Genomic DNA, 17,750 nt, shown 5'->3' on the forward strand with positions numbered 1-17,750 from the left:
ATTCAGTTCACAAAAGTACTGTAATGGTAAATATTTTTAAAAGCGTAGAAAGATCTGTGGCACCACACCATGCTACCCCTAGCTATTCTCTGTCCCCTGTGGTCTCTCTGCCCCCATTGCTAGAGCTGCATGCTGTGGCCACCCTCTTTGCTTATATACCCAGCAACTGCCTCCTGTGGTTATTGCCACAATTTCCACTAGCCTGACAAAACTCTAGAAACTTGTAATTTGTCAGTTAGATTTATATCAATAAGTTACCACTCCACAAAACGTCCACACAAACTCAGTCGATATTGGTGTAAACTGTCCATCTCTTATAAGATATTCATAGATACCTGTGGCTATTTAGAGCCACATGAGGGTGGTTCATCCTCCATCTTGGCTCCTCCCTCCCCCATCTCTCTGGCCTCTCAAAAACTGTTTCTTACCTTTTTCACTTTTCACTGTTCAAACACAGACCTTGCCCTCACTTGCATATCATCCACAAAGTACCTCATTGGCCTTAGAGTTGACTCAAGCCTGGATCTGGGCTTCACATAGGAGTTCTTTTCACTTGGGAGAAGTAGGAAACTGAAGAAACTAAACAGTTTTAACAAGGGAGGTCTCGGCTGCATCGGCAGAGACAGAAGAGCATCTGCGGCCAGCCTGGGTGAGCCACTGTGGGACACAAAAGTGTACTGTTATACATTAGAACAAATAATCCTTGCTTTGCACAGGAGTCTGGGAAGGGTGTGGACCCACTAAGGATCCAAAATGGTTCCTAGGAAGATGGGCCTTCTCTCTCCAGGCCTTCAGAAGTCCAGTGCAGGTCCCCTCCATCTTGGGCTCCCTGGGAAGAACATAGAAAAATGGAGTGAGTGCTTTTGACAAGATAGAACCAGGCTGTGGCATAAATCTTGGTAAGAGATTTTTTTCCCCACAAAGATTTAGTTTGTGTGTGAATGTTGCCTGAACTTAGTCTGTACCACATGTGCACAGCACCTAAGGGCATCAGATCCTTTGGAACTGGAGTTAGAGATGGTTATGATCTGGGTATGTGGTAGCACTCAAACCTAGGTTCTTTGCAAGAGCAGCTATTGCTTTGAACCACTCAGCCATCTTCCCAACACCATACATCTTTAAAAACAGTTTACATTCATTAAAGTTTTTGAAGGACTTTGTTTTCCTAAGGAAAGTCTCATAATACAGCCACAAGAGGGCAGACTTTCCTCAAAATTCACAGGATCAAAATAAGTGGAAAAGGCGGGGGAGCCATAATTTTCATGAAAGCTCAGCCCTGGCTGTGCAGTAAGGCCAATGCCAGATTCTGAAATCTGAAGTTTGTTTTTGCAAGATCAAAGGGTTCCTTTATTACTGATGTGGTTTATCTGTAGACAAAGCACAGGGTGAGGATGAGTCAGTGCCAGGTATTTAGTATTTAGTCTTTCTTTGGTTACTATTTTATTAGCCATAATAGTCTGAAAGCATTTTTGTTGTTTGGGAGTAGTAATAATAGCCACTGTTGTTTGTGCTTAATGCCTTCAAACTATGGACCTTACTTATTTAATAATTGTGAATATTTTGCATCTATCTATATAGATATCTGTACCTATAGATAGCTATATCTATCTATCTTTGTCTACCTGTCTGTCTGTCTGTTTGCCTGTCTGTCTGTCTATATCTGTGTACCATGTGCTTTTCTGGTGCTCACAGAGGCTAGAAGAGGGAGTTGGGTCCTTGGAACTGGAGTTACAGATGGTGTCAAACCTGGGTCCTCTGCAAGAGCAACAAGTGCTCATAACCACTGAGCCACCTGTCCAGTCCCTGAGTATGAACCTCTTCAGCAGAGACTCTTGTAACTTCTCCCTAGTCATGTCAAGGGGTTGTGATTTAATGCAAATGTTGATCCCAGGCGAGTTCTGGAGACACAGGACCTCGGTTTAGAGAGAATCCTAAGCTAACTCATCTGGGCAGAGCTGGGAGGTTTGCTTTTTTGTTTTTTGTTGTTGCTTTTGTCCTTCCAGTTCTGGGGATTGAACATAGGACCTCGCATTACCATACAAGCACACTGCCACTGAGATCTGTCCCCAGCACTCTTCATTTTGTATTTTGAGGTGGGTTGCATTAAGTTGCCCAGGCTGGCTTTGAACTCATTATGTAGCCCAGTAGGTTTTGAACTTCAAATCCTCCTGTCTCAGCACTCTAAGTAATACCACTAGGCACAGCTCAGAACTGGGATTTGAATATACATCTAACTTCCAAACTTTCTGCTCTATATGGCTTGTATAAAGTAAACATATGCAAACCTATCAATGTTATCAAGAAACCATCTGAAAAATTCACAATGGGCTTGGTGAGATGGCTCAGCAGGTTAAGGGTGTTGTTACCAAGTCTGATGACCACACTTTGATCCTTGAGATTCACAAGATGGAAGGAAAAAATGGACTCTCTCAGTTGTCCTCTGACCTCCATATATGCACTCTCTCTCTCTCTCACACACACATACACACACAGGGGCGGGGATATAAATAAGGCGCTGGAGAGCTAACTGTGGTTAAGAATGGGTGTGCTCTTGCAGAGGACTCTAGTTGAGTTCTCAGCATCCACACCAGGTGGCTCACAATCATCCGTAATTCCTAGTCCCAGGGGATCCAACACTTGGCCTCCCAGGTCATCTGCACTCACACATACCTAAACGCCGATACACATAATTAAACAAATAAATCTTTAATAGATAAAGTTCTCAGTGTTTTGAAGTCAGAGAAGCTCAGAGGCAACTGCTGCCACCCAGGTCCTCTCCCATGAGGACCGAGCTCCATTGGTCTGGGAAGGACTGGACAATCTGGGTTTTATGATTGTAGGTGATCCTTCTGGAAGGGCTCCATCACAGGGAGCTACTAGGAGTGAACAGGGATAAATATATATTTCCGGGTCCCCTCCTAGGATATGGCTAACCAAGATCAGCATTGCAGTGATTGACAGACTCTCACAGACACGCTCCTTTCTGTTTGACTGTTCATTACCTTGTCCTGTGGTTGCTGAGCTGGAAAGAGAATGGACCAAGTGTTTTTAGTGGGGAGCTGGAGGTCCCCCTGAACAGGTGCTGGCCACCTGGCTGAGAGCATGTTTTGTGTGGAGCTGATGCTGAAATGTGGACCAAAAGGACTTTGTAAGGTCGGTGGCAGTGTAATCATGAGAAGCAGCAACTGGCAGGGACTGTTATCAGCAGAGTGGGAAAGCAGGGAACACAGTCTGCCCATTTCTAAAACAAGAAAATGAATGCAGGCATGTTCTGTGGCCAAAATCATCATGGGGTTTGGGAATGCGTCAGACAGACATGGTAGAAGTCAGATAACTGTCTCATGCTCCCTGGACCTCAGCTTTTTTTCTTTCGTTTCTCCTTCCTTCCTTTCTTCCTTCCTTCCTTTTGTTCTTTCTTTCTTTCTTTTCTTTCTTTCTTTCTAGTGATTTCTAACCTTCCTCCATTCCAGCCATGCTATGAACACCCACACACAGACACACACACAGACACATACACACACAGACACACACACACACACACACACACACACACACACACACACACACACACACTTCCATGAGCAGGAAGGAGATTACTCTCTTCTCTGTGCTCTTGACACAGGCTGTGGGCTGTGGTGGACTGAAATTCATCTCAGAAATATTCAAGGTCATTATTTTTGCAATATCTCCCTTCCCAAGCTTGCTTCTGCTCCAGCACTAAGAGCCCAGGAGGCCAGGTTTCAGAGGCTCTTGGGGCAGTAGCGAAAGGCATTGGTGAATTTCTAGCACCCAGGTTTCCACCAACTTCCAGTAAGAAGAAATGAATCTTCAAAACAAGGAAGACATCCTGGTCTTGGCAGAGGACTGTCGGCCCTGGAAGCACTTCCCACCCCCACACCCCCTCTCATGGGTTCTGGGGATCGACTGATCCATCTTCCCAGCTTCCTGAACTGTTTTTTTTTTTTTCTACCAGGGTTCTCCCTAGTTTCCTGGGCTGAGGATGGGGTGAGAATGTGAGCCCAGAAACCCGACTCGTTCATGTTCGCCCCGTGGCTAGACCCTCTCTGCTCATTGTGAGTTCCACTTGCTTTCAAAGGCATATGTGCAACGCTCCTCCATTCCTTTCTCTGTAGGTCACTGGATTCTTCAATGGGATTGGCAGAGGCACCAAAGCCCCAAGTCCCAGGTCCTGCCAGGGCATGCTGGAAGTGATAGAGCCCCAAGTGTGCCACCCCCTGCACCCTGGGGATAGGAAGTGGCCCTGGTATAAAGACAGTCACGCTGGTCTCTGTCTCTTCTCCCTGCCTGCGGATCCTGGGGACTCCCAGATGGGAGGCAGCTCCGACCCACAAGAAGGCAAGCCACCAAGTGGCTAAGCTGGCTACACTTGGTTCTCAGATTTCCTGCTCAGCCCCCTCCGGCCACTGCCTGGGTCTGCAGGCCCAGCGGATTGGAAGCCCCCCTCCCTCCGGCTCTGAAGAAGGCTGGGCCAGCCAGGGGGTTATTTTGGGAGCAGCTTCTGAGATCCAATGGCCTTGTTAGGGCAACACTGACCTTTCTATCCTGGGAGGAAGGCAGGGCTGGAGAAGGGGCGGGGCAGCTGGGAGATCTGAGCTGTACGCCCACTGGGTGGATGAGAAGGGGGCCAGCGGCTGCTTCAGGGTGGGTGGCGGGAATTCAGTCTCGGCTGGGCTGCTAAACCGGGAATTGTCCCTCTTTGAAAAGACAGGACCCCAACTTTCATTGCTTTCTGAAGGAGAGTACACCAGACTCCATGGAAGCTGAACCTGGGACGCTTTGTGGGAATTTGGAGTCTCTTCGGTCTGCTTCCTTTTTAAGTTGCTGCCTTGTTGGGATGACTGAGGGGGCCTCCCAGCCATGGCACTGACCAGCGCCCCCACTGCTGACTTGGTCTTTGGGCTTTTTCTGTCTCTACTGGCATCTTGCTTTTCCCCTCCTCGAGTCCGGTGGTGAGCCTAAGGGCTCAGCCTGGAGGTGCCTGGAGAGCATCAGGTACCCCTACGCCCAAGCTGGAGGACAGAGGAGTTGTCAGGAGCGAGGATGAGATGAGCGGGGGCCGCTTTGACTTTGATGATGGTGGGGCGTATTGTGGGGGCTGGGAAGGGGGAAAGGCACATGGGCACGGACTGTGCACCGGCCCCAAGGGCCAGGGTGAATACTCGGGCTCCTGGAATTTTGGCTTTGAAGTGGCAGGCATCTACACCTGGCCCAGTGGGAATACCTTTGAGGGATATTGGAGCCAGGGCAAACGACACGGGCTTGGCATAGAGACCAAGGGGCGCTGGCTCTACAAGGGGGAGTGGACGCATGGCTTTAAGGGGCGCTACGGAATCCGGCAGAGCACAAACAGTGGTGCCAAGTACGAGGGCACTTGGAATAACGGCCTGCAGGACGGCTATGGCACAGAGACCTACGCAGACGGAGGTGAGTCCAGCTCTGCTCGCAGAGAGTGACGGAGGTCCAGAAGCAACGGTGGGAAACAGCAGAGTATTGGCAAAGAAAGAGATAGTTTAAGGTGATCGTTCCTGTGTGGCTCTAGGCGAGCTACTCTGCCTCTCTGTACCCATTTTCTTATCAGAAAAGAAAGGGCAATACGGCAGTTCTTGAGAAGACTGGCTATGCAAGGCTGTCCTATAAGCTGCTCTCATCAGACACTTGATAAAATGTAACCATTTCTCTTCACCCTCTAGGTATGTATTACTTCAGCCATAATTCTATAAAGCCTAGGCATACAAAACCACAAGGCAGCTTATTTCTTTGAAGCTCCAACCCTGAAAGTCAACATGTCAAGCAAAATTCATACTTAATTTAGTTTGTATGCTCTTCTCTGGTTTTCCTTGTGTTTTGTATGTATTAGGTATGTAAACAGCTAGGTTTTAACTTGTGTTGTAGCAGAGCTGGGGGCTGGCCTCAGTTTTGCTCTGAAAAAGTTTCCACAGGATAGATTCATTCACTTCTCCATCCATTTGTGCAACTGCCCAGCATTCATTTACCCATCCACCCACATATCCACACACCTATCCATCTCCCATCATCCATCCACCAACTCATCCACCCATCATCCATCCATCCATCCATCCATCCACCAACTCATCCACCCATCATCCATCCACCCATCCAACAGTTATTTACCTGGCCACAGCCATCTATCTATCCATCCCTCCATTTACTCATGCATGTTTTTATTCAACACATATTTCTAGACAATTGCTCTACATCCCCAGCCTTACTCAGTGCATATTTCGGTGGGACCGCCTATGTGTCAGTTATTACACGGATAATTAGATACAAAAAGGACACGGACTCAGGCTTCGAAGATAGGCAGGCAGGCCACAATCTCAGTCAAACATGTCAGAGAGTGGTGGCAGAGAAGAGAAGTCTGAGGGGCAGGGGAAGGCTTTCAGGACATATAACTCTTGAGGTAGATTTTGGCGAGGGAGGTGTGATCACGTGAGAAGGAGATGAAGACTGCCCCAGCAGAGAGGGGGACATTAAGAGGCTCAGAGAATATCCTAGTTAAGATAAAGAGGAAGTTTTCTGAGGCCAAAGAGCACTACAGGGTGTGACTTGAACATGTTGCTTACCTTTGAACATCAGTACCGCTCAAAGCATGGGCAGTGGACAGACAATGCCAGCATCTGCCCATAGCAACGGCGCAAGTGCATGAGGGCTCACCAGGCCTTCCAGCCAGCATAGCGAGCAGCAAAGGCTGTTTTAACAGGCTCTCCGGAAAGTGTCGCTTTACTGGGACCATATGGTAGTCCAGCTACTCGGAAGGCTGAGGCAGGAGGATCATGTCATAACAGCTTGCTAACCTAGTGTAACTCTCACAAGGGAGGGAGGGAGGGAGAGACGGAGGGAAGGAAGAGAGGGAAGAAACTATAAAGATCACTGGTCAGTGACTCTCTGCTTGTTTTGTATATATCACAAAGCGAGAGTGTTTCAGATCTGTAATTATGTGAAAAAAAATCTAAAAACAAATATTCTATAACAGATGAATGCCTCTGTCTGACATCCAGACATTTGGCTGTTGTCGCACAGAACCTAAAGCACTTACCTGCTGTCCCTCACAGAAAACAGTTAGCGACTCTTGCGGTCATTTGTGTCGAGGCAGAATACAGCTCAGGCTGGCTTTGAACTTGTAATCCTCCTGCCTCAGCCTCCAGGGTATTGGGATTATAGACATGCTCCACCATGCCCCACGGCTCCTTCTGACTGAGGTACTTCTAGGACACATTCCTGATGAGCTAAGTGACTCAAAGTTGTGGCTCTTCAGAAAAGAATGACTCTTGGCACAGAAACCACTTGTAGGATGTCGCTGTTGGGATTTATCCCTCTGCACTGTGACAGGATATGGGAAAGGGGTATTCTGAGGGTGGAGCAAGGAAGCAAGGCTAAGCAACAGCCATCCCCTGGGTGAGCATGCTGAGTGTGGCTTGAGATGCAGGGTAGGTTCATGTGGGAGCTGAGGTCCTGCCTTCAGCTCTGTCTCTCTAGCTGCTGAGTGCACCCAGAGTAGCTGACAAAACTGGATGGAACAGGAATGAACGGAGGACAAATTCTGCTGACCTTGAGTCATCAAGCCACCAACTCAGTGCACTTCGACTCAGCAGATGATCGTGTTGAGCACGTAACCAGGCACTGGAGGTTGGGTAGAGAGCAAGCCTCAGTTTTCCCAGATATAAAATGGGCACAGTCCTTGCCTGATATAGAGTATCAGTCATCTATGTAAAAAGATGCATGGCAGGTATGCGTCAAATATCCCTTTCTATCCCTCTTCTCTGTCTCTAAAGGCATGGAAATCTGGATGTGAATCATGGGGATACACATTCCTGGGGTGAGGTGAACCCAGGACATGATGGGCTGATCGCCAACACATCCAAAATGAGGAAACTTACTCACTCCTGCAGCCAACGGCAGTAACCACCTGTCACTGTGCTGTGTCTGGTGCTAGGGACTGGAGGAGGGAGCAGACAGGATCCTCTAGAAGCCCCTGTTTGTTGAAGGACACAGAAGCAAGCCAGAAACAAATACATGCACAATACATATATTATATTAATAGATATTATATGTGTATATAATTTCTCAAGGTTACCATTAGTGAAGGAATAGAGTGCATGAAGTCATCTCCGATGCTGGGTTGGGAGGTCTAGAGAGGAGAGCTTTTCAAGAAGGCAGTGGAGACACGAAAGCTCTGAGGTGGGACCAGGCTTAGCCTGTCTGAAGAACAGGAGAATGAGGCAGCAGTGCATGCTGGAATTGCAGGCATAGGCTGGGTGACACAAGTTTGTGGGTCCTGGGTTTGAGCCCAGATGTGCTGTGGAGCTCTTAAGGCCACGTGATCGAGCTGCCCTGCTCCGCCCAGCCTTCTCCCTCCCATGAGATGCCCCCACATCCAGGGACTCTGGAGACCTTGTAGATTTTTTTTTCCAAGCCACACACAAGGTGTAACCATCCAAATTTAGATGTGGCTGCTGCTTTGGAAAATGTCTTTAATCAAGCTGTCATCGGTCCCCTGAGGGTTTGTTAAGGACTTGCCCCTTGCCCTCTTCTGGATGGCACCAAGAAGGATGTGGACCAATAAGATCCTAAGATTAGGATCAGGTGGGGGCCAGACAAGTCCGGGTTATGACCCTGTCCCACCGGGTTTATTTCTGAATCTTACTATCCTCATCTGTGAGACGAACCACTTCTAATCTCTCATGTGATTTAAAATTATTATTATTACATTTACCAGGAAGAGGACAGGACAGGACATATGTGACCACCACAGCATATGTGTGGAAATCAGAGGACAGCTTGTAAGAGCTGGTTTTCTCTTTCCACGGCATATGACCTGGAGATTAAACTCGGGTCGTCAGGCTCACAGGCCAGTGTCTCTACGCTGTTTTCCATAAAACTCACTCATCTATTTCCCATGGGATAAATGACAGAGTGTAGGAAACAGTAGTTGCTGTGTTTACTGCTAAGATGATCAGTTCGTTCAATCAGCATATACTGCGTTTTGTAAAGCAACCATCGTGCTTTCCTGTGAAGTGTAGAAAGAACAGAATGTGACAGGAGCCACGCTAAGCCCAGCAGCAGCCGGCACTAAGAAGAGCCAGGTGAGGACTGGAGCATGAGGCTGGGAACTTCAGGAGGACTTCCTGGAGTAGGTGGTGAGCTAAGCCCCGTTGCAGGTTCATAAGTAAGCTGTACTTTTGGTTGAAAGGAACAGAGTCTACTAGGGGGCCCGAAGCTTGAGTTAAAACTTGCGTCTTGTCCTGGATACTGAGAAGCTGCCTGGCCGTATATTCGCTGTGACTAAACCAAAGCAAGCATCAGCTTCACAGACTGGAGGTGCCAACTGGTTTGTAGGTAGACATCAATTTAGTGGGTCAGGACCTACATTTTTTTTTTTTATAATAGAAATAATGGTAGACACAGAGCAGAAATAACTGGGTCTTTCATGGAGCACAGGATGAAGCATTATTTCCTGGAAAGTTTAGTTAATGTTGTATGTATGTGCATGTATGTGCAGACGTGTAATGTATGGACATGTGTATGTGTCACTGTGTGTTTTAATCCCAAAGCTCAGGAGGCAGAGGCAGGTGTATCTCCGTGAGTTTGAGGCAGCCTGGTCTACAAAGTGAGTCCAGGATAGCCAGGGCTACACAGAGAAAAGAAACCTTGTCTTGAAAAAAAAAAAAAAAAAAAAATCATGGCCAAAAATGTTGAAAGTCACTGTTCTAAAGCAATTTATCCAGAAGTTTCTTTAAAGGCCCTGCCGTTCCCACCTTCACCCCACTGCCCTCTCTGCCCAGCTTTGCTTTAATGGGAGGTTCAGCTCTTCAGCTCTGGCATGGGAAGGGGTGGGGTGGGGAGGCCCCTGAACTGGAGCCTCCTGGCACCCCCCCCCCCACATAGCCCTCATTCCTTCCCTGGCCATATAAAGTAAAGCTAAAAATAGCTGCTGACTTAAAGCCGGTGCACGTACCCAGCCCTGAAGAAGTAACTCACTGCTTGGCTACCTGGTCACTTCCACCAGGAAACCACAGACTTTGAAAGACCACCGTGACCCTGGCTTTCTCTTTTCTTTTTCCTCCTCCTCTTCTTTCCCCACCCCTCTCTGTCTCTGCTGTAAAGTCAGAGTCTCTGAAGCCCTCAGCTTCCCAAGTGCAATGGTTATGGGTAAAAGCCACCCCTGGGCTGTGATTCTTGCTTTTTAAAACACTTGACCTGGGGCCAGTGCTCCTGTAGGGTGTCTGCACATGGGCAGCCTGTCCTTTCCCTGGGAGGGTTTTCCTCAGATAATCCTCAGATTCCTAATCTCACTCAAAAATAAACCCAGTAACCAAGATGTGCAGCAGAGCCAGGTATAGTGGTACACGTCTGTCAGGCCAGAGTAAGAAGGAAGAGGCAGGAGGTTATCCTTGGCTATATAACTCGTTAGAGAATAGCCTGGGCTACCCAAGGCCCTATCTCAAACAAGCAAATAAAGAATACAGTTGGAAGATGGCCCCTAAGTCCACTGTTTTCCATAAAACTAACATTAATAATAGTGATCTTAGAGTGTTTGCTATGTGCTGCGCGCTATCCTGGGCACATGACATGACCATGTTACTTTATGGAAAATATCATTATTATCCCATTTTGCAGATGAGGAAACTGAGAAAGATCAAGGATCTCTGGTTAGTGGAAAGTAGGGATGGGGCTTGAAAACAGCAAGGACGTTTTGAGACGGAGTCTGTATTTGAACTCAGAGTTCATGATTCAGCATGGCTAGCTAGGGTTACAGGTGTGTGCCTCTGCATGTACCTGGCTTTTAACATGGTGGAGATCCAAACTCTTGTGCTTACACAGCAAGGACTTTATCAACTGAAACATCATGCTAGGTATCTTCAAAATCACCCACAGATTTCAAGATGTTGACAGGAGACCTTCAAGTTAGGTTCCCCATGAAACGGCAAGGTTGTGACGCTCACCCACAGGAATTACTGGGCTTCGCCGTGCACCTGGCCCTGTGCTAAGAGCCTTACGTGCACCATACTGCTTAGACTTCTTCCTAGCCTGTGCCTTTCAAATTACCAGTTGCTACTCCACAGCCAGATGTGTATCTTACGTGCACTGCAATTCTCCACCTGTGTACATGGACGGAAATGCAGAAGGCGAACCAACTCTCCACATTGTTTTTCCTTCTCTGGGCCATGTTGGCTTCTTTCTTATTGAACCTTGTTGGGGGATTCAGTGATGCTCTGGCTTAGGTAAAGCTCTCAGGACCGTTTGCCACGTGCTTTTACTATTATCACCATACCCTAAAAAGATGAGGGCTGGAAAGATGGCTCAGTGGTTAAGAGCACTGACTGCTCTTCCAGAGGTCCTGAGTTCAATTCCCAGCAACCACTTGGTGGTTCACAACCATCTGTAATGAGATCTGATGCTTTCTTCTGGTGTGCCTGAAGACAGCTAAAGTGTACTCATAATAAATAAGTAAATAAATCTTTAAAAAAGAAAGGCGAGACCATTTCGTCCAGAACCCGATCCGCCACACTCAGAACCCAGTTTGCTTTCATCTGTTTGTTTGCTTGTTTATTTGTTATCTACTTTTTTTTTTCTTGCTCAGAGTTAGTGACTCAAACTCATTTAGTCTAATGGGTTCCAAACACACAAACTCAATGAATCTGTCGGAACAGAGGACTGAGCAGCACAGGATGTCACATTTTCTGAGCCCACAGCTCTGTTCTCCCAGAGTTAAGTTTTAAAGAAACTTCCTTATTTATCCATCTATGTCCCTAAGAGGCGGTACTTTAAAAAAAAAACTGATTTTATTGGATATATTTTATTTACATTTCAAATGCTATCCCCTTTCCCGGATTCCCCTCCAAATCCCCTATCCCATCTTCCCTCCCCCAACCCACAGGTATCTTAAATTTTATTTTTTTCACCCATTTGATACTAGTTTATGGAAACACGATTATTTTCTTTCTTCTTTATTTTTTTCAAAAGCTATTTTATATATGTCAGTATGTGGGTGTATGCAAATGAGCACAGCACACAGAGGCCAGGGGCATTGGGTCTTTTGGAGTTGGGGTTACAGCCGGTTGTGAGCTGCCTGATGTGGGTGCCAGGTATGGCACTCTGGAATGGCAGCCAGTGCGCTTCTTTGCTGAGCTAGCTCTCCAGCCCCGACATAACTGTTTCATGTTGACCTTAAATCCTCTTACCTTCTTCAACGACTCTCTCAATTCTACTGGGATTTTTTTTGCTTTTCAAATTTGCAAGAAGTACCTTTAGTTTTAAAATGTTTTGACTGAAAACAAAGTATAGAAATTCTAAGAGAATCTGACAGGTATAGTGAAAATTTTGGTTTCTTTAGGAAAAAAAAAAAAAAACAGGAATATTCTAAGAATATGTTTTCATTTTAATAGCAGGTTTGGGATGGGGATGCTTCAGAATGTCCACAGCAGCTGACTGACTTGCCTGGTGTTCTAGCATGGGTGTGATTTTGCCAGCTGCAGATAGTTTGTGTGATGTTTGTAGTTCTGGGGACTTTTCAGAAGATATATAAATGCTAGGGCTCCGGGAGCCTGTGGGGGTTGTTGGTTGGTTGCTGTTGGTCGGTTGTCATTGGTCACTGTTGATCACTGTTGGTCACAGTTGGTCACTGCTGGTCACTGCTGGTCGTGGTTGTTAAGTAGTCCCGCACAGAGAAGAAACAATGAGAAGAAATTAGAGATATCCTGACAGTGAAAAATCAAACTTGTCCCCAAAGAACTGGATGCCCTAATCAGCAGGAAGTAGTCTAATGATACTGTCAACCCCTTTTCCCGTCTATCCCATTTTCTCTCCTATCAAGTGTTGGGGGTGTGTGAAAGGGTGGAAGGAAAAGGATGGAGAAGGGTTGAAGAAAAAAGAACCCACAAGGTAGATGAAGATGGGAGACACATTGGGGTCGGGGTTTAGTTTACCTAGGTGAATGCTCAAACTCCAGCTGTGCTTCTTGCTAACTGTGAACATCAAGTAACCTTCTCTTTTCCCACCACGAAGGTTAAATTTTCTCTTAACATAGCCATGAGACGAGATAATAAATGTAGACTCCGTAGTGTAATGCACGGCACATACGAAAACGTGAGGATGTGCCTTCTTCTCATGGTGCCCTCATATCCTCGGGGTGAATTAACTCAGCCTGAGTCGTAGCTGTTCTTATCTTCGGGACGGTATTTTTGAACACAGAAGCCAGCCTTTAATTTCGGCAGGGTTAATGAACTGAGACGGTGATTGGCTCAGTTCTGCCTCGTGACCTGCCAGTGTAGACCCGACCTCTACCAGGCTCCGTTTCCCATGTAGAATCGGCATATTTTAACCTTATTTCAAGAATCACATGTCCCAGTTCACAGGCAGGGATCAGCGTGACAGTGGGCTAAGTTGCTGTCCGAACAGCTTCTTGGTGTTTCCTGGGCACTCCAGGGAGAGAGAACCTCCTCAGAGAGATGAGAAAGCAGACACAACCTTTCCTCTCTGGGCCTTGCTTCCGTGACTCACGCATCCGATTGGCGGAGTCGCAGCAGATGTGCCCTGTCCAAGGCAGGCCTTGGGGATTCACTCAGCTTGCTGGTTTCTAGGGGTTGCTAATTCTGTGCCCCCAGCAGCTGTTCCCCACACCAGCTCTGCTAGGCGAGCCACACCCTTGTGAGGAATGTCCAGTCTCAAGTTCTGAGGGCTACTGCTGAGAGTGTGGGGTGAAGGGGGGGGCAGCGTGCTTCCTACCATAGGCCAGAGGGCTGTTCCCCCCCCCCCCCCCCGCCTCTCCCCTGGCCAGGGCCATAGAGTAGGAAGGCAGGGAGGTCTGGCCCCTCTCCCTCCTGTTTATTTTTCCTAAGGGGCATTTGCTGAGGGCGGAGGAACCAGGTGTGGGTGGAGAACAATTCACAAAGCCACTCCAGGGCACTGAGCCTTCTGGGCTCTCCCTGTCGGCAGTGATGAGCCACGGGTGCTTGGGGGAAGCTTGAGCTCATGATAGATGACCACCCTGGGCGACGCATGCATTGCATGAGTGCGGTCAGCTCCGAGGTGTATACAGCCTACAGAACGCGCTCTTCAGGAGTCACTGTGGTCCAACTGTTTATTTGGAATCGTTACAGACCCTTCCTCACCAAGCACCCAGGTGTAACCTCTCCCAGTGGCCAGGGCAGATGAACAGTGTATCCCTCTCAACACACTGGCATGCTAAGGACATGGTAATGTCCCTGCCAGGAAAGCAATGGGGAGGGGGCATTTTGTGAAGGGGTGAGTAGGCCAGTGCAAGAATGTAGCTTTTAGTCTGAGGAAGACAGGGGCTGTGAAAGAGCAGGTTGGTGAGGTTGTTCAGTGGCTGCTGGCATTCCACTGTTAGGGCCCTAAGAATTAATGAATAAAATGAAAGATTTTCTTATTCCATGTGGCATATGTGTTTTCTGTCGGTGTGTGTGCACCACAGTGCCAGGACAGAGCTGTTGAGGCCACTTCTCTCCCACCGGGTGGGTCTCAGAGACTGAACTCAAATCTTTAATCTTGGCAGAAGCAGCTTTAGCCACTGAATTTTGTCATGCCGGTGTCCCAAAGCTGAAGAGCGACAGGCTTTGCTTTGCTTTCATAGGATGCCTTTAGTTCCAGGGCAGAGAGGAGACCATTGGAGCCAGGGCAGAGTAGAGGACATTAGTGGGTTTACTCATGATGGAGGTGAGAAGGGCAGAGGTCTGGACCACCATCACCAAGATGGTAGGATGTGGCACTCTGAAGGGAGGACTGGTAGGTTTTTGGTGATGTTGTGGCTAGGAGGAGTGAGAGGGTGAGAGCAAAAGAGAGAGCAAGAGCGAGAGAGCAAGAGTGAGAGAGAGAGAGAGTGAGAGAGAGAGTGAGAGAGGGGGGGGGGTAGGCAGTGGTGATGGTCCCAGGCTTTGTGTGAACCAAGAAGATATGGCCGTGACATGAGTGACAGTCAGGAGCTGAGTGTCTGGCACATGGGTGAGAGATGCCTGTTAAGACATTCTCGTGGGCCTGATGACAGTGGGCTCCTCTGAACGCAGACGCTCCCCTGCATACCAAATCAGCTCCAGCCTAAAGCCTCAGCCAGCATTGTTGGTAACTCTCGGTGTGCTGAGCTGACCCAGGCTTGGCCAAGGGGCTTCCACCCAGACCACAGGCCTTGTGCTGTCAGCACCCAGCCAGTGTTGCAGAGTTAATCCTCAGCTTCTTGTGCGAGCTGTGGGGTGTCATCCGGGGCAGCAGCCCTACATGTGGGAGTGGCAGAGCTCTGAAGGCTAAGGAGACTTGGCAGCCATGGCCGCAACCTGACCCTGCTCCTGGGAGCTGTCACCAGTGCTGCCAGCTTTTCTGCTCAGCGCTGTTGGTGATCCCAGGAAACCAGAGACTGTGGGGCTTTGATGGATGGAGGCATTTGGAAGCCATGGAAGGGACTGTGGTGCCAGCCCTGCAGGTGAGCAAGTCCTGAGCAAGGCCTCAGGAGCGTTATGGGGGAAACACCACGCTGGCCAGATGCTAAGCAGAGGGCCTGTTGAAGGAAATGCGAGAACCGTGGGACCACTTACACCTCACATGGAAGCAGGCTGAGGCATGCAAGTCCTCTGGCAAGCATTTATTGAGTGCCCACCCTACTCTGTTCATTCTCAGAGACGGGAACAATGGCTGAGCGGTAAACTGTCAGCCTTTCCCTCCACCTCATGAGCATGTACCGTGGGTGGCAAATGGCCAGCATAGACCTCGGTGGTTGACAGTAGTCTTGCCTGGGGAGATGGGAGAGCATCGGTCCACACGCTCATTTGTTTGAATATTTTGCAATGAATATTGTGTGCTCCCTCGGCAACACACACAAGGTAGGGCTGTGTGGACAAGATAAGACATCTTCGAGGTGCAAGAAGAGGCCAGATTGCATTAGTTACTTCTCTCTGTATCAAAACGCCTGATAGAAGCAACTTGAGGGAGGAGAGGAGGTTTTAATGGCTTTTATTTTTTAAATGGGGTGGGGTGGGAGGTGGGGCTCACAGTTTGAGGGGGAACAGTCCGTCATGGCGGAGAGGGCTGGAGCAGCTTGGCTGGTGATGGTTGCAGTTTGCCAGGTGGCTTGTTCACATTTTGGCAAATCAGGAAGTGGGGGGGGGGATGGGAAAGAGGCGGGGGAGGGTAGAAGCAAGGTCTGCTTAAAGCAACCCACCTTCACTGACCAAGCCTCTCCCCCTCCCCTGCCACAACACAAAACATCACGGCCAGCTGGAGACTGAAAGGTTTGAGATGGTGGGGGTGTGGTCAAGAGGGTCACTGAGATAGATTATTGGGGAGTAAGGAGCTTATTAGAAAAGTTACTAACGCGATGGACAGACAGACAGATAACCTCATGGCAGGGACTCTGAGCACCAGAGGCAGAGAACATGTTAAAGGCTCCAAAGACAGGAAGTTCAGGTGCATATGGCAGAAACGAGAGCCTTTTATTTCTTTCTGAGGATGGGGGAGGTTTCCATAACTGGTACTTAGACTCTCTGAATCCCAGACAGGAGGCAGGGACGGGGATGGGCTAGGATGTGTGGCCACCATTACCCTCTTGGATGTGAGTAAATTGATTTCTCTGGCTAGAGCCATTGACATCAGGAGGTCTGTGAACCAGGGACTAACAGGCACTGTCTTAGTAGGGCGCCTGTCAGGATCCTCAAGATGGGAGGGAAAGGCTCCCTCAGGGGCTACGGCCTGAGCGGCAGCTGGATTCTAACATTACATCCTTACAGGGACTAGGTGTTCCAACACATGAGTCGTAAGGGACATTTGAGACTCAGACCCTAACAGAACATTTCCCAGAATTTAGACTCAGGGTACGTCTTCGTTTCTTCTTGTTCGGTGACACCCAGCTCTTGAAACCAACCAGACAGGAGTGAGCGAAGCTGGAAATCTGGTTTTCTGGTCTCAGCTGAGCTACTGCCTGGCTGTGCGGTCTCGGACAAGACACTCATTGTCTGAGCCTTCTTGAGATTCTCTTTTGCAAGAAGAACATGATCATGTTTATCTTTTTTGTTTGTTTTTGTCTTTGTTTTGAGACAGAGTTTCTCTGTATAACCCTGGCTGTCCTAGAACCCACTCTCTAGACCAGGCTGGTCTCCAACTCAATGATCCTCCTGCTTCTGCCTCCAGAGTGCTAGGACTTGGCATGTGTCACCATCCTTAAAGGCAGGTTAATTCCATGCAACACTAACTTACTGGCAGTATTCAGATGTGTCAAGGGATGTAGTGAGACCCTGTTAGCTTTGGCATTATGGCTGATGAACAATGCCTACGGTGGACACAGGGTGGGACAGAGGCAGACATGGGGTGGGACAGAGGCAGGCATAGGGTGGGACAGAGGCAGACATGGGGTGGGACAGAGGCAGACATGGGGTGGGACAGAGGCAGACATGGGGTGGGACAGAGGCAGACATGGGGTGGGACAGAGGCAGACATGGGGTGGGACAGAGGCAGACATGGGGTGGGACAGAGGCAGACATGGGGTGGGACAGAGGCAGGCATGGGGTGGGACAGAGGCAGACATGGGGTGGGACAGAGGCAGGCATAGGGTGGGACAGAGGCAGACATGGGGTGGGACAGAGGCAGGCATAGGGTGGGACAGAGGCAGACATGGGGTGGGACAGAGGCAGACATGGGGTGGGACAGAGGCAGACATGGGGTGGGACAGAGGCAGACATGGGGTGGGACAGAGGCAGACATGGGGT

The 17,750-nt window shown here is 48.6% G+C and overlaps 1 protein-coding gene across 2 annotated transcripts in view; it reads left to right on the forward strand.

Moving 5' to 3' along the window:
* Nucleotides 1–4,613: 4,613 nt before the first annotated feature.
* The window catches only part of JPH2 (junctophilin 2), an 81,187-nt gene continuing 68,050 nt past the window's right edge, over nt 4,614–17,750 (forward strand). The window contains exon 1 of one of the 2 annotated variants that reach the window (XM_080925315.1): nt 4,614–5,445. In XM_080925315.1, the coding sequence (XP_080781441.1) occupies nt 5,067–5,445 (379 nt within the window). In that variant the 5' untranslated portion in view covers nt 4,614–5,066. The remainder of the gene's footprint in view (nt 5,446–17,750) is intronic. The other variant, XM_080925314.1, reaches the window with a different exon arrangement.

The sequence above is a fragment of the Micromys minutus genome (genome assembly GCF_963924665.1).
Source record: "Micromys minutus genome assembly, chromosome: 11".
NCBI classification, from domain to species: Eukaryota; Metazoa; Chordata; class Mammalia; order Rodentia; family Muridae; genus Micromys; species Micromys minutus.